General features: G+C 40.4%; 1 protein-coding gene across 1 annotated transcript in view; it reads left to right on the top strand.

Moving 5' to 3' along the window:
* Positions 1-15590, top strand: part of Lama2 (laminin subunit alpha 2) — a 570793-nt gene that overhangs the window by 385206 nt on the left and 169997 nt on the right. Inside the window, 6 exon segments of the mRNA XM_051164111.1 lie at positions 340-483; positions 1149-1328; positions 1488-1676; positions 1779-1912; positions 5132-5249; positions 12600-12734. Of these exon segments, the coding sequence (XP_051020068.1) occupies positions 340-483; positions 1149-1328; positions 1488-1676; positions 1779-1912; positions 5132-5249; positions 12600-12734 (900 nt within the window).

Raw genomic sequence — 15590 nt, forward strand, 5'->3', positions numbered from 1 at the left:
TTGTTTTTAAGCTATGAACTATTGGTTTCTTTTGCTTTTGAAATTCTTATCGCTCACAGCAGAGCTGTAGGAAATGCATGGCTTAGCACTCCCAAACAGTATGCAGCACCCTTACTAACAGATGCATGTAGGAATCGAGTACCTGTTAAAGTCCCAGGCAGTTCTGATGGAGATGAGAACTAAAAATGTATGTAAAAAATAAATATCTAAATCTCATACTTTTCATTCTATCGTCTGATTTCAGTTGACAAAAAAGAAATGTGTCTCTGTTCCCCAGTCTTACGTTGGTTTCTTCTATAACACCATAGTGAATGCTGAAAGGCCCTCTTCTTTCTTCAGGTGAATGTGGAAGGCGTCCACTGTGACAGGTGCCGGCCTGGCAGATTCGGACTTGACGCCAAGAACCCACTTGGCTGCAGCAGCTGCTATTGCTTTGGAGTCACCAGTCAGTGCTCTGAAGCAAAGGGGCTGATCCGTACGAGGGTGAGTAAGAAGCCACTGAGCCATGTAATACTATAATGTACATTCCTGCAGGAATCTTTCAGCGGGCCCTGAGGGGTAGTAGGAAATGGCAAAACATTTAAGTAACCTTGTCCCCTGTGCACATTCAGAAATGGTAAAGGCTCTGTGTGCCATTAGGCAGTTGGCATAAATGCCTCTTTAAAATTCTTCCTAGAAGATTGCTCAGTTAGTGTTGATAAGGAAATAGACGGCGAGTGGAAACTGGAAATATTGCCAGGAGGCACAGTGTTCTGGCTGGGAAAACAGCTGTACCCTGAGGAAGGAGGCTGTGGGGTGGGACTGTTGATGTCTAATGCAGCCCTGGAAACCAGAACCCATTGCAAGTCTTCCAAGCAGTCACGGGAAGCTGTCCATTGTTTGGATGATACTATGCTTATTTTGACTTGAATTTCCCTTTATTTCGCCAGAATTTAATTTCAACTTTTATTGGTTGAGCTCCATTATGCACGTCATTCCAAGGCACTCATTTCCTACTGCTCCCGGACACCCTGTCTCAGTTCATTTTCTGGGACAACTCGTCAAAGTGGGAACAGGAGCTCACATAGGCATGTACTTCATATCTAGCTTTAGAAGAGTGCCCCCATAGACTCATACTCTGTGCTCTGCTGCAATTTGACCCTCTGCAGGTGACTCTGAGTGAGGAGCAGACCATCCTGCCTCTGGTGGATGAGGCCCTGCAACATACAACCACCAAAGGCATTGCTTTCCAGCACCCAGAGATAGTGGCAAAGATGGATGAAGTCAGGCAAGAGCTCCATTTGGAACCTTTTTACTGGAAACTCCCAGAACAATTTGAAGGGAAAAAGGTAAAACATCACCCTGAGTTCACAAGTTAACTGTGTAAAACATGGTTTAGGAGTCAGATCCTTTGCGGTTTGTCGCATCGTCTCTGTTTATTCTTTTCTTCTTCTTCTTCTTTTGTTTTTTTTGTTTTTTGTTTTTGTTTTTTTTTTTTCCTTTTTCAGTTGATGTCCTATGGGGGCAAACTCAAGTATGCAATCTATTTTGAGGCTCGGGATGAGACAGGCTTCTCAACATACAAACCTCAAGTTATCATTCGAGGTGGGACTCCTACTCATGCCAGAATTATCACCAGGCACATGGCTGCCCCTCTCATTGGCCAGCTGACAAGGCATGCAATTGAACTGACAGAGGTAAAGTTGGGAGTTGTTTGATGCAAGGATGCTCGTGCTCTTAAGATACTAATGCTCATTCATTCAGTTTCACCGCAATGGCTTTTGGATTCTTATTTACAGAGAGAATGGAAATATTATGGAGATGATCCCCGGATCAGTAGAACTGTGTCTCGTGAAGACTTCTTGGATATACTATATGATATTCACTATATTCTTATCAAGGCTACTTATGGAAATGTCGTGAGACAAAGCCGGTAAGATATAATGGAAAACACTCCAGTTAAGTTCTTGGTCTAGGGTCTATAGGGCTGGAAGATGCCAGACAAGTATCAATAAGTGGTTAATTTGGGACTGAGGGGAAAGACAAGCCAACAGAGGCTTCCAGTCACTTTATAGAAGATACCATAGTTTACACCCCAAAATAAATAATATAGAAGCAATATTCTTATTTACATTAGTCATGGGGATATCCCATACTGTTGGTCACATATAATTAGCTGTAATGTCATATGTCTGTTATAACATTGTTAAGAAAATGATCTTGAAACATGAAGGGGAGTCGGCAAAGACAAGTCAATCCAGTCTCCTCCAGCCTTGACCATTCTCATCTGCCCATGCCAATGTGATTTATATGTTTATTTATCCTCAATATCTTGGTGTAAGTTGATTGGAAATCACAGTTTTAAAAAATCAAGGACAGATGAATTGAAGAAATGTATGTGACATCAAGGAGACAAAACTGGGAATACTTAAAAAAAAAAAAAAAAAAGTTTGCAGTGTTTCCATTTGATTCCAAGAGGTTAACTAATATGAGAGACATTGAGAATGGCACTTGGGACCACACTGATACCTTTGGTCAAAAATAGTTTCAAAGTTTTAAAGGATCAAAGAGACACAAAGAACCTAGTATGGAAAGTGTGAGCTATTCTTTTCCATGACTCTGCTTATAAAATGATGGCATGACACAGTGATAAAAAGTCAAGGGATATCTGTCTCATTTGAAAACTATGTAAACATGTTTGTAGACTTTGGTAAAGGTAGTAATTAGAGAGAGAAAATAGAATAAAATAACAAAGGGTAAAGAGAACAACAGAGGGTCCAGGAGACTTCCTCGCCCATAGACAGAATCAGCCACTGGGATGAGGTAAGAACTCCCACAGATCGAGGTCGTACTGCAGCAGATGAACACTGTGCTCAATTTCCTCAGTAACTCAATGTCTCTTTTACACGTTACAGTCTTTTGTGTTCAGGAGAAACATGGAGGCAATATATGTTTGTAAAAATCGTCTTATGACAAATAGATAGACCAAGCTAGAGACAATCAAGAAAAAAAGAGGAAGCCTCTCATAGTCGATTTAATGAAGCTAAAGACTACAATATTTCAGATATTGATACTGTGTGTGCTGAGCATCACACAGTCTCATACAGGACTCTTTCTGTCTAGTAGAAGATTCATGTCGCTCATGAGCTTGATGAAGGGGCTTTCAGTTGGGGAAAAAAAGTTAATCATGAACCAAAATTCACCTTCTCATTTTTATTCCTCTGCTTTCTTTACCATAAAAATAAAAGCATGTACTTGGGGTGGGAGGGAAACACTGTCACCTGAGCTGCTAAGTATTTTATAATAGGAAATGTACATTACTCACAGAAGCCAACGGCGGCTCGCATATTATATATTTACGCGGACCACTTTACAAGTTCCTACAGAGCACACCAAGAGTTTAGCAGTTCACAGAACACACTGTTAGTGTGACATATGGTACTAGTGTGGTCTTCATTTTTCACTATTCATCATTTTTCTAAGATCAAAACTCACGTTGTATGCTCACCAAAAAAACAACTCAGGCAGAAGCATCACCAGCACTTGAATATTTAAGACAGTGGAAATGTGGCAAACGTTTAAACTACCCCCAAATATGACATAACCCAGCATACTTATTGTTATACAAACCATGGCGGTGTCAGAAACAGAATTTAAGAATTATAGGTGTAGTAGCTTCTAAAATTCAGTATCCATGTAAACGAGAGCCGTATCCAGACACAAGCAAAGCCATCGGCTGCACTTCCATGCTTGTCACCCACATGGGAGCTCCACTAGTTACTCGAGAAACATTATTCCTGGCGGAACTGTCTATTGTTGCCACCATTTGGTTTTTAAACACCACTGCTCTCTTGTATGCTCATATGTACAAGAGAATGAAGGCAAGATGATGCTTGTATTTTCTTAAAGTAACCATGGAGCCCCTTAGAGGCTTCAGGGGAGGGAAGGCTGGTCAAACAAGCAGCAGGTTTTCCTACTGCATCCCAGAATCCACAAAGAGCAAAAGAGTACAGGCTTTCTTATTGGAGAGGAGTGGCTGCTTACAGCCCACTACCACTGTGCTACTCTAGGGAGGGGAAAGCAAAACCTGCACTTTAACCCAAAACTGGCTTCATAAAGGCTCCCAAGTGTAGATCACAATGCTTGTGAAACCAGCATGTGGATTCATAATTCCACAAAACTTACCTATGCTTGGTATAAAGCTTATGATTCAACCTCCTCTAGCTATTGGAGGTGCCTTTTATTGAGGCAAAACTATTCAATGTCTCACTTAAAAGTTTATTTGCACAACATTTTCATGTTGCAGTTAGTCAGTCATGAAATAGTCTGGGTTTATGGACCGCATATATATTTTAATGCATAATTTCAAATTAATGAAAAAGGTATCAGTGGATTCACTGGGAATATATATATTTCAAACATAAGGACTCTCCCACCCATAGGAAGGACTCATTAAGTCACTTGAGGGATTTATTTAATAAAGCCAATAAAATATTAATTCAGAAGGCTCCTTATCTTCTTAAAGACCAGGGCTAGTGCGCATTCTGCACTGTTTTCCAGGAGGCTTTCCAGAGTTCTTGAAAGGACACCCAGAGGCTCCAGAGGAAGAACGTAGTAAATTAAAAGCAATTTCACTTGTGATGACAGGAGACAGTCTAAGAGAGAGTGACCTTGGGCTGCCTGTTTGAAAGGATATAAATGTCTAAGTAATTGGCTTTGTCTGCACAAAGCTACTCACATTTTAAAAACTGGGGCTGGGGTTGGGGCAGGGAGGATAAAGATCTTTGTAATAGCTTCTCAACAGGACAACAGACATCCAATTTACTAGACTCCTTGGGATTTATGCAGATATTTTCCTAATACATAATCTCAGTCTTAGAGGAAATAAAAATGCAGTAATCCAATGTGACAACTGAACCCCTGGAATCTAAGCAGCTTCAAAACAATGTAGTTATTAACTTGATGGCCCATTCTACAATATATAATACCATGTTACCTTGATAAATAGGTGTATTTTGGTTCATTGAAAACAAGCAAACAAAAGAATTTACCTGTGACTAGCATAAGCCTGAGGAGGTTTTCCTTAAACCTGAAGTGGTTCTGGGAGGCTGTATATGGTTGTGTGACCATCGCCTCTGCTCATTATTGGCAGCATTTCTGAAATCTCTATGGAAGTAGCTGAGCCAGGACATGTAACAGCAGCAAGCCCACCAGCACACTTGATAGAAAGCTGTAACTGTCCTACAGGATATTCTGGATTGTCCTGTGAGGTAAGCTACCCCCTACTACCTTGCTTAAGCTCAGCTCCCTTCCGGAAGCCCAATGTCCATCCCCAATGTCCTTTGTACTTGATGTCCGTGTGTTCTATCTTAGCCTATTTATTTGATCTTTCATGCACAGTAGCAACATGCTAATGTTATTGTCAACTTGTGAAGAATCACAGCTGAAGCGAAATAGCTGATAAAAATTAAGAGATTTGTAAAGACATGTCACAACTGGGAGGCGGGGTGGATGTGTGGCAGGCAGTGAGCCTGTTTCAAAAGCCTGCTCTGTATAACCCATCTATCTTCTTGGCACCATTTCTGAGCAGTTAAGGAATTTAAACCACAGTGATTATGAGATATGATTATATCAGGTTTGAGAGTGTTTTTATATAGAACAGACAAAAAAAAAATGTGTGCGCTAACTAGCAGGCTGTTCCATTCAACATAGTCTTCTCAAAAGGACATAAATTTGTTCCCACAGTGCTACTATCATTTAGTCATTACATTTATAAAGATATTTTTTTTCTCTCTCTCATTGATGGGGTATTCTGTTGATGGGGAATTCTGGTATTCTAATCAATTTCTACAACTATTAATTTGTAAAAGGAATATTACAATACCAGGAAGTTGGGAGAGAGAAGGAACTCGGCTGAATTTGAACCTAAACTTCATCCTGTACGAGGGCTGAGACCTTGCATGGGTTTCCAAACCTGTTTAAGCTGGCCAGAATAAATACTCAAGTCCCTTAGTAACTAATGGTTACCACTTCTGGTCTTCCACATCCAGCCTTTATGTAGAGCCCTATTTTAATGCCTGGTCTTGAAGTTTTCTGAGACCTACTGTATTCCAGATTGTGCCTCGTTGGTCACATTAGTTGGTGCTCTTTGCATGGAGGTTGCCTGTCATTGATGTCTTCGCCTCCTACAGCTCAAGGCTCTGTGAAGATTCTAAATGCTGCAACCCTTACATACACATAGCACTGGTTTGTACTCACGGTCACGGTTACTCGTTAGAGTCAATACTATCATGCATAATACTAATTATAGGTCCATGTGCTGATACTTTTAATATAAATAGTCTAATCTGCTTATTTTATAAATGGGTTCTAAGACATTTTGTTGAAAGTGGCATGTGTGACTTCCAGGCTGAAGACAAAGTACATCTTGAAAATACTGAATATGGTCTGCTGAGATGTCTCTAAGGGTAAAAGCCCTTGCTGCCAAGCTTTACAACCTGGCTTCCCTCAATTCCCTGGCCCTCTCCCCATGGTGGAAGGAGAGAACTGACTCCCTCAAGTTGTCCTCTGATTTCCACACACTCACTGTCGCACGCACATGCCAAATCACATACATCCAAATAAATGTGGTAATCTAATTATCAAATACATGTTTTCTAAGGGCGAAACAGCCTATGAAAAGAACAAAAGAAACTTGATGTTGTGCCTCCTACCTCATTCTGCCACTTCAGGCACTTTTGCTGGCTTATTGCTGATCCCAAGTTTTTAGCCTAGGGAATCACCTCAAGGATTAATATAAGTGAAAATTCATGAACAAAAATCCCATTGCAAACTCGGTGCCATTCAGCTTGGCCACAACTGTAAGGTTCTATAATGTTCAAGGAACGACTGTCTGGGGTGACTGGAGTGCCTTGAAGCAGTTCCAATGCCTGCTCAAAAGGTGATATCTATTGTAACATGATCTCACATCGATATCAGGAATAACCAATAACCCATCTTATTAAGCAATAGTTCCCTCGTGCATCTATTTTTACACAATACAGGCTATTACAATTATCTATGTGCCCCCTCCAAACATACAGTATATATGGCTGGAAAATGTGGGTTAACCATTCACGAGCATGAGAGACGAAAACAAAGAGGACACAGAGAACTCTAAAGGTTTTCCAGAGAGACGGAATTTTGCTTCTTTGTGTGGCTGAACTGCTGGAAAACTGTGTGACCTTGGCCAAATCCCTTAACTGCCACTGGGCTCATTACTATTATATATAGTTACCATTATATAGTTATCTAAGCTATAAGGTGGGAGTCCTGAAGCTTCTGACTCGGTAATGTGATTTTCCTATAGAAAATATTCAGAGTCAAGCTTGACCTTCAGGTATCTTGAGAGAAAAGATATTACGTCTCAATTTCCCTCCACTTATTTAATATGATTCTCTTCCTATTTCAATAAAAATATTAGATTATGAAATAATTTCAGTGCCCATCTACATTCCTCCACAAGTTTCATGTTCAATATGTTTGAATCGTGATTGATGGGCTTCCTAAAAAAGAGTAAAGCACACTTTAGCATTGATTCTTTATAATTCGCCATTATCTGAAAATATGAACTAGCACACATTAAGCCAATGAGAATGAAAGGAACTGGGTGCGTTCACATAAGCGTGTGTATCCACAGCTTTGTCTATGTCCTGAGAGCTCCGCTCAGTCTCCTGTTTACAGACAAGGATCACGGTGATGACTTAGTGGAGAATTGTGGAGATAAAGGCTTATCTCTCATAATAGGACACCTGACGTGTTCTCCACACCCCATTGCCTCTAATCCATTACACCTCTTATTTATAATTCATGTTGATTCTAAAGTGTAATTACCCAGGCATAAAGTCTAATTGTCAAAGCAAGGGCTAAGGACAGTTTTGAAATAATCCACCCTATCCCACTAGCATATGCTTTGGGTTACGAAAACACAAAGCGGCTCCTTTACATATGACATCGTTAGCGTGTGTGGAATTCTGTAGATACTTATATTTGGTAAGGTGTTCATTTTGTATTTTTAGACAAAATGAGATTTCACAAAGATAAAATTAAGCATTGCCATTTAAAACAACCAGTCACAAGGCTCGTGCCACTGTCTGCCTAATACCTGTGGAGCAACAGTGCTCTTGGTCTGCTCATCACAAGGTTCTGTCCTTGAAATACCTAATTATTGTGACTTACAATTTAAAGTGCGAACTAGATTTCTGTTAGGAGTCAAGGAATTTGTGTCATACCTGTTTACAGACCATCCTACTTAACCTGTTTTCTACATTAGTTCAGATTAAAATTATAACCTAAGGAGCTGGAGACATGGCTTCAGTGGTTTAGAGCCCTGGCTCCTCTTCCAGAGGACGTGGGTTCAATTCCCAGCAACCACATGGGATCTCACAACTGTCTATAACTCTTGCGGCAAGCAATTCAACACCCTCACACAGACATATATCAAACAAAACACCAATGCACCTGAAATAAAAACAAAATTAATTTTAAAAAAATTAAAAATATGTATTATTGCCTAAGCCAAAATTCAGCTTAGGTCACATACCTTAAGTTATGATTTTCCAGCACTGGGTATATGGCACTCTGCAATGCTATCACAGAAGTCAAACGTTTAATAATGATGCCTAGTTGGTATTTGATAGTTCCCATCTCTTAATCCCTCTTCCCAGGTCTTATTTTAGTAAGGCTCTGGATCACCAGTGTCTATTGTGTCAATCAGACCTATCAGCTTTGGCAAAGTGAATTTTAAGTTCCCAATGCTTACTCACTAAAAAGTCATAAAACCTAAAATTCATAACGTGGAAAGAGTGGTCCCCTGCCCCATGTGTAGCTCCCTTATCACTTTGATGGCATAGCATGTGAGAGACACAAAGGCTGTTTTCATGTAGCCTTGTCCTCCTTACTGATAGAAGATAATGTGAGAACCATGTCACTAGGAAATTCCATCCTTGTGCAAACACTGGGGCATGCGTGCATGCACACGTAGCAAGATGACTGTTATGCTCCTAATCAAAGTGATCTATGAGGCCCTCACTGGGAATGTGGCATGTAATTGACTGGAGCATTCTTTTGTGACTCATGAATACATCCATGAAACATTAAGGAACATGTTGTGATGGATAGATGGTTTGTGTTGTCAATTTCTTTCCTGTAAAAGTTAGAAAAGTCATGGCTGCCTTGATTTTTGGCTTATTCTCACCAGCTACCTCTAAATCTTAACTGGGGAAGGCACTTATGTTAATTCTGTGAAAAGCATTAAATGTGTAGATTTGATATTCCTCACAATGTCCCCTATACAGAAACAGTTCTGTGCAATCTCAAACACATTTTATGGCATACCTATGGAATCATCACAGAGTATTATTTATGATCTCTGTGTTCCCACTGGGGAAACTGAGTCCCAGGCAAATGAAAGAACATGTCCACCATTACATGGATATGCAACAGCAAAGCTGTGATTGGAACAGAGTTACACTGGTTTCTAAAAATGTGGATGAACTTATATTCAAATATTACTAATATTTGCATGTTATTAAAATATTATGATGCAAAAGATCCGTGTGTTTCAGATCAGGAAACTGAGGACTGCAGTACTCAGAGCATATGTGCAGTACTATGTAGTGTCAGAAAGAAAACTAAAGTCATATTTGCCTGGGTGCAAGACCCACGCAGAGATCCTAGGCAGAGTGTCTTCACTGCCACCTGCACCCATCAACTTCCGTTGTCCCCACAAGAGGGCTGACTGACTGTGTGGAGCAAGTCTGCATCACACTGGCTTGCTGCTCTTCTGTAACTCTGTCGGCTCTACTGTCCCACAGTTTTTGTATGAATTTGACTCTAATGTTTTGGAGAGATGCCATATTCTGAAAGGAAAAAAAGAAAAGAGAACAGAAAAGAGTTGAGCTGTGCCTAATTTCAGGATATGGAAAGAGAGTTTTGCAAAAGTTGCAACAACAGGAGGGAGAAAATCAAACAGAATGAAATTTGAAGACATTTTTGTTTGCTTTTCTTAAATCTATCATCAGGTTCCAAAAAAAAAAAAACAGTTTTTTTTTTAAAGAAAAGTTGAAAGTAGCTCCTTTTCTGTCCTATTTAAACTTTCTTGTACTGCTGAATTTTGCTTTCCACCCCCTCTTTTTTTCAGGTGAGGGCAGAAATACTTAATATTTTAAAAACACCTTCACTTTATATTTTAATGGAAAGAATAAATACAAAGGGATCCAGGAAAGGAGGGGATTAAAAAGAAATAAATATAACCTATTGTTTTATTTACTTTTTTTGACTTTGTTATTTGTAAACATGTTTCTTATTATCTTTTATCTTTCTTTTTTGACATATTGTTTTAAACACTCTTTTAATGTTCCAGTTCTTACACTGAAAAATAGTTACTTTTTCTTTGTTTGGAAATGAAGTGTACCAAAACACAACATTAAACTATGTCAACAGATGCTGATTGTGGGCTAAGGAAGCCGTGCACAAAAGACAGCCCACACCTTCACACAGACTAACTTTAAAGGCACCGAAAAACATTTAAGTATGAGATCCATGTAAAAGAAAAGAGAAGTTTACCCAAGTCAATATGGTAACAATTTGCAGCCTTCTAAACAGTGCACCACTTTTGGGGAGGGAAGAAGAGGTGTGTGTGTGTGTGTGTGTGTGTGTGTGTGTGTGTGTGTGTGTGTGTGTGTGTGTGTGTACACTTGTGCATGTTGTGTGTGAAGGTTTCAGTGTGCATATTCTCATATGTGTGAGCTCAGGTTTAGGGTTGATGGGTCCTTCTTGTTCACACTCCATCTTAGGAGCAGAAACGGGGTTTTTTGTTGACACAAAGTCCACAGCTGTCTGGGCTACAAGTGGCTGCCACAGCCACTGTGTTTTAGATGAGCTCTGTTCATCCAAATTCCTGTCCTCACACACCAGCTGTTAGTACCCACTAAGACACCTCCACCGCCCCTGCTTGTCACCTCTGCAGCCCCTGTGTGCCACCTCCCTCCTTTAAACATACCTAGAATTGTTCCTTCAGTTATACTTAAGTGAATTCTTCAGCTGTAATTTCTAGACTATTTCTGTAACAATGATGAAAATTAACTTCAATTATCAATAGCGTGGTGACATTTGCAAACACTATATCTTTGTATGCATGAGAGCAAAAAGATGCAAAGGGTTTTTTGTTTTGTTTTGTTTTTGTTTTGTGGGTGTTATTATTTTGTTTTGTTTTACTGCTAGGATCCGTGTTTAGTTTGCTCAAAGTTGGAAAGGAATTAAATCTCATTAGAATTTCTTATAGGCTGATAAAAGCCAAGAGACTTTTAATTAAGTGTTTAATTGAGGCACACATTAAGCAAATCAAAATAAACACAAGGAGAGTGCTGAGTATTGAATTTTTTTTTTTTTCTCTCTTTCTGGGGGACTTCTGTATATTTCGTTCTGAGCTGCTTAGGCCAGATCAAAAGCTTGTGCAAGCATTAAGTAGTTCCTGGTAAAACATGTCTGCCCTATTAGTCAGCCGTCATTCTCTCATCAACAGGAAAGAGAATTTTAAGGGAAGAAAGAAAATCCTACTTAGCCAAGGTGCTTAAACAGCCTCTACAATTCTCAGTGGCATCAAAGACCTGCCTCCTACCGCTTAATCAGAAATCAAACACTGTCTCATGAGAGAGACCATTGAGCCAGGATTGAGGCTGGGAGACAGTCAGTCCCATCTGATGCCCAGGCCCTCTTACAGAAGTCCAATGACTTCTCTATCCACTCATATAATGAAACCTTCATGAAGACAAAAATCTTGATTTTTGCACATGTCAATTTTACTAGCAATTTTCTCTTGGCTTTTGTATTTTTACTGCAAAATGAAAAAAATACAGATCAGGAAAAGATAAATTTTATGAATGGCCTAGTAGTCTCCAAGACACATAGAGATTTTATTATTTTGAATTTTTTTCTTTTTATAAGCTTTAAATCATATTGATATAAATAATGCTCCTCTGATTTTTTTTTTTTTTTTTTTTTTGGACATTTACTAGTTATCATCAAGCACAGAAAAGCATATTTTTGGCTGACAAGGACATCGGACTAACATCTCGTTAGTCCATATGACAATGTTAGTTTAAAAATAAGCCTCTCAAGAAAAAGACACTTTCAGACTTTCACAGGCTAAAAGTGGTATAGATGCAAATAAGAGCTTTGCTCCACTAAAATCTGATCACATGGGGACTGGCTGTGTTCGAGAACAGAAGGACCTAGCTGAAATATATCAAAATTGGCACTTACGCTTATAAATGATGCCCCCCAACTCTCCCCCCTCTCTCTCTGTCTCTGTGTGTGTGTATGTGTGTGTGTGTCTGTCTGTCTCTCTCTGTCTCTCTCTCTCTGTCTCTCTGTCTGTCTCTGTCTCTCTCTCTCTCTCTCTGTCTCTCTCTCTCTCTCTCTCTCTCTTTCTCATACACACACACACACACACACACACACACACACACACACACGGAAGGTCGTGAACCAATATTGTCTTTAAAGCCACTAGAGAACTTAAGCACTGATGAAGTAAGAACGCTAACATGGCTTTCCTAACTGCCTTCTTTTTCTTTTAGACCTGTGCACCAGGATTTTACCGACTGCGTTCTGAACCAGGTGGCCGCACTCCTGGACCAACCCTGGGAACCTGTGTCCCCTGCCAGTGTAATGGACACAGCAGCCAGTGTGATGTTGAGACCTCAGTATGCCAGGTAGGCACCTGCAGCTTTGTGGACAAGACCTGTGCCCTTATATCTCTTTCCAAATGTGCAGTCCTGCATGCAGAGGCCAGTTCATCCGCAGGAAGCATGACTGTGCGCTTGACATAGACCATGCAAGGAGAACACACAGTTGCCATGATCTTCATTTTAAGATGCAATGAAAACTTGAGATTGGGAACCCAGTTCCTCTCAAAAAAAAAAAAAAAAAAAAAAAAGATAATGGCAGCTTAGAGCACAGGAGAACACACGGGTCAAAATTTATGTGATGTGCTGTTAAGCAAAAGTTGTTTTGTTTTGTTTTATGTGTGTTTATGTATGATGTACGATGTGTTGACTTAGATTTCCAGTGTTGCAAATAAAAGAGAAAGGAATGGAAGGAGAAAGTAAGGGTGGGAATTGGGGACAGAGGGAAGGAGGGAGGAAGGGAGAGAGAGGGAAGGAGGGAGGGAGGTGAAAAAGAAGAGAAAAGAAAGGAAATTTGTTATAAAAAGGAAAAGTTTCTCTAAATACACCCTAAGACAAAATGCTAATGTTTTAAATATTTACCTCTCGGTTATTTTGTTTGTCTGTTTGTTTCTTTGTTTAAAAACAAGACATGCGGTACTTTCAGAGTTTTATATTCTGCCTTTTCAATATGTCGATCATGAACATCCTCAAGTGGCTCGATTGTGTATCCTATAACTTACCTACTTCTCATAGAATTGAGACCACTCCTAGTGTCCCATCTTCCTGATGACCCTCCAGGACCCAGATCCACCATTTGCTTTTTAACCATCAAGACTCTCCTGTCTTTGGTCTTGATAGCTCGGGTTCCCCTGTCATTGCTCACCCCTGAAGTTGAATCGCTTCATAGCTCTGGACGTCTGTTTGTCCCATCTTCTTTTTCTAGATGTATGAACTCTTTCCACTGAGACTTGTGGAATTCATGGGCATCCGTCAGTAAGGTTCCATGTGGAATTCCGCTCTTCCCCTCGTTTTCGGTTCAGGTCGCTCACGGAAACCTAGTTGTCCCCTCACAGGCTGCCAACCCTGTGGCCCTCCTACGTTGTAGTCATTGTTTTCCCATGTTCTTCATGTCACTAGCCCTGAAGATAGGGTAGGGTGCCTGCCCCTCACTGCCAGTCTCATCCCTTCCTTCTTTTTCCCACATCTGTCTTTGCAATGTCTCTACTTGTTGAGTCAACCACTCACCATCTGATCAGCCCCCTTACTCCCTAATGGCTTTTCTGTTGTGTCATTTCCTTCTCTGATGGAACTATTAAAGTAATCCTTCTTGGTGTTAATATTCACAAAAATAAACCCTCCATCCTGTTCCCTCTCAGTTTCTTCTCCATCTTGCATTCTCCATTTTGAATATCTGTCCTTTGGGCCACTGTCTGTTTCTCTCCTCTTCAGTCCTTAGTAATACCTTATCCCTTATGCCCTCATTTTTAAAAGCAGCTTATTTCGTGTCCTCTCTTGTCCTTGGTTTTCTTTCTCTTTCTCTTTGTTTCCCAGACAGGGTGTCTCACTGGCATGGGACTTGCCAAGTAAGCTATGTTGGCAGGCCAGAGAGTCCCACCAACTACAAACACCTAGCACTGTGCCTGGCCTCTCACATGCATCCTGGGCATCCAGCTCAGATCCCAATGCTTGTATGGTTGGCATTTTTCTGACAGAGACGTCTCCTTAGCCCTTGCTGTTGTTTCTTCTGAAACCAGCAGCAACCAGAGGAAGAGAGAACCATAGCTCACATGACCTCAGGGAATCCCTTGGTCACTTTTTGTCTCTGTTATGTCTGATTCTGGCTTGTTCCTTACACAGGGAGGAGTTACTCTTTCTGGAGAAGACAGACTTTTAGGCTACAGATTCAACTCATGGTGGAACACTTGTTTAGCATGCATGAGGTTCTGGGTTCACTGTATAGAGAACAGGGAAGATGAGACCAAGTCTTCTCTGTGTATGCCTTATCTCTACACTTTGCCATTCAAGGACACCAACCTGTTAATCTCCTATCCCATCTACACCGTCATGCAAAACAGAACAAAGCACTCTTTTTGGCTCTACTTCCTTCTAGCTACCACTTCTTCCATCACCAAAGAATTTTCTAGACCCCATCCACAGCTTCTCTGAGTCTAGGTGGACTCCAGGTACTAAAGACAAGCTTTTACTTCCAGATCTGTGGTAAAGCCAGTGGTCCTCTCGGGCCCAGGATTTACCCTTCTTGACCTGTCATCAGAGTTGGCCACTGCGAATCTTCCCACTCGTTTTGGAAGTCTGTGTTTGCTTCATTTCCCAGGCAGACACTGTGAAGATTTCAAACCCCCTAGCTCCTCCTCCTCCTTGCTCTTTACTTTTCTCTTCATTGCCCTGATATCAACACATGGCATTCCCGGGACTCAGTGCTATTTGCTTCTCTAAATCCACTTGTTCCCATGGTGACCTCACAGGTCACCTGTACTCTACAGAACCTGTACTATATACCACAGTCTTTACATGATTCTTGCCACTTGATTTTAAATCCACTTGAATCATTCTCAAAGTTTCTGTGGTACATGAATATTTTGGGGTTGGGTTTTTTCCTTCAAAGATATTACAGTAAACACATATTTTATTGATTAATATCACCTCTTCTTCATAATTCCTGATTCGTAAGTATAAGCACGATTATCTTTTTCCATGTTGAACTCTGCTTAAGGCATGCATCTTCTGCTCCACTTGCCTTTTTGTTTTTACTATAATGCTTTGCCTCCCGTCATTTTGGAATGTGTTATGTCATAAATGAGGGTTTTATCACCCTCACTTCTTGTAATTTTCTTAACTAGATGTCCATCTATTCATCCTGGTGACACTTTTATTCAATATTTT

This window comes from Acomys russatus, chromosome 21, assembly GCF_903995435.1.
Source record: "Acomys russatus chromosome 21, mAcoRus1.1, whole genome shotgun sequence".
NCBI classification, from domain to species: domain Eukaryota; kingdom Metazoa; phylum Chordata; class Mammalia; order Rodentia; family Muridae; genus Acomys; species Acomys russatus.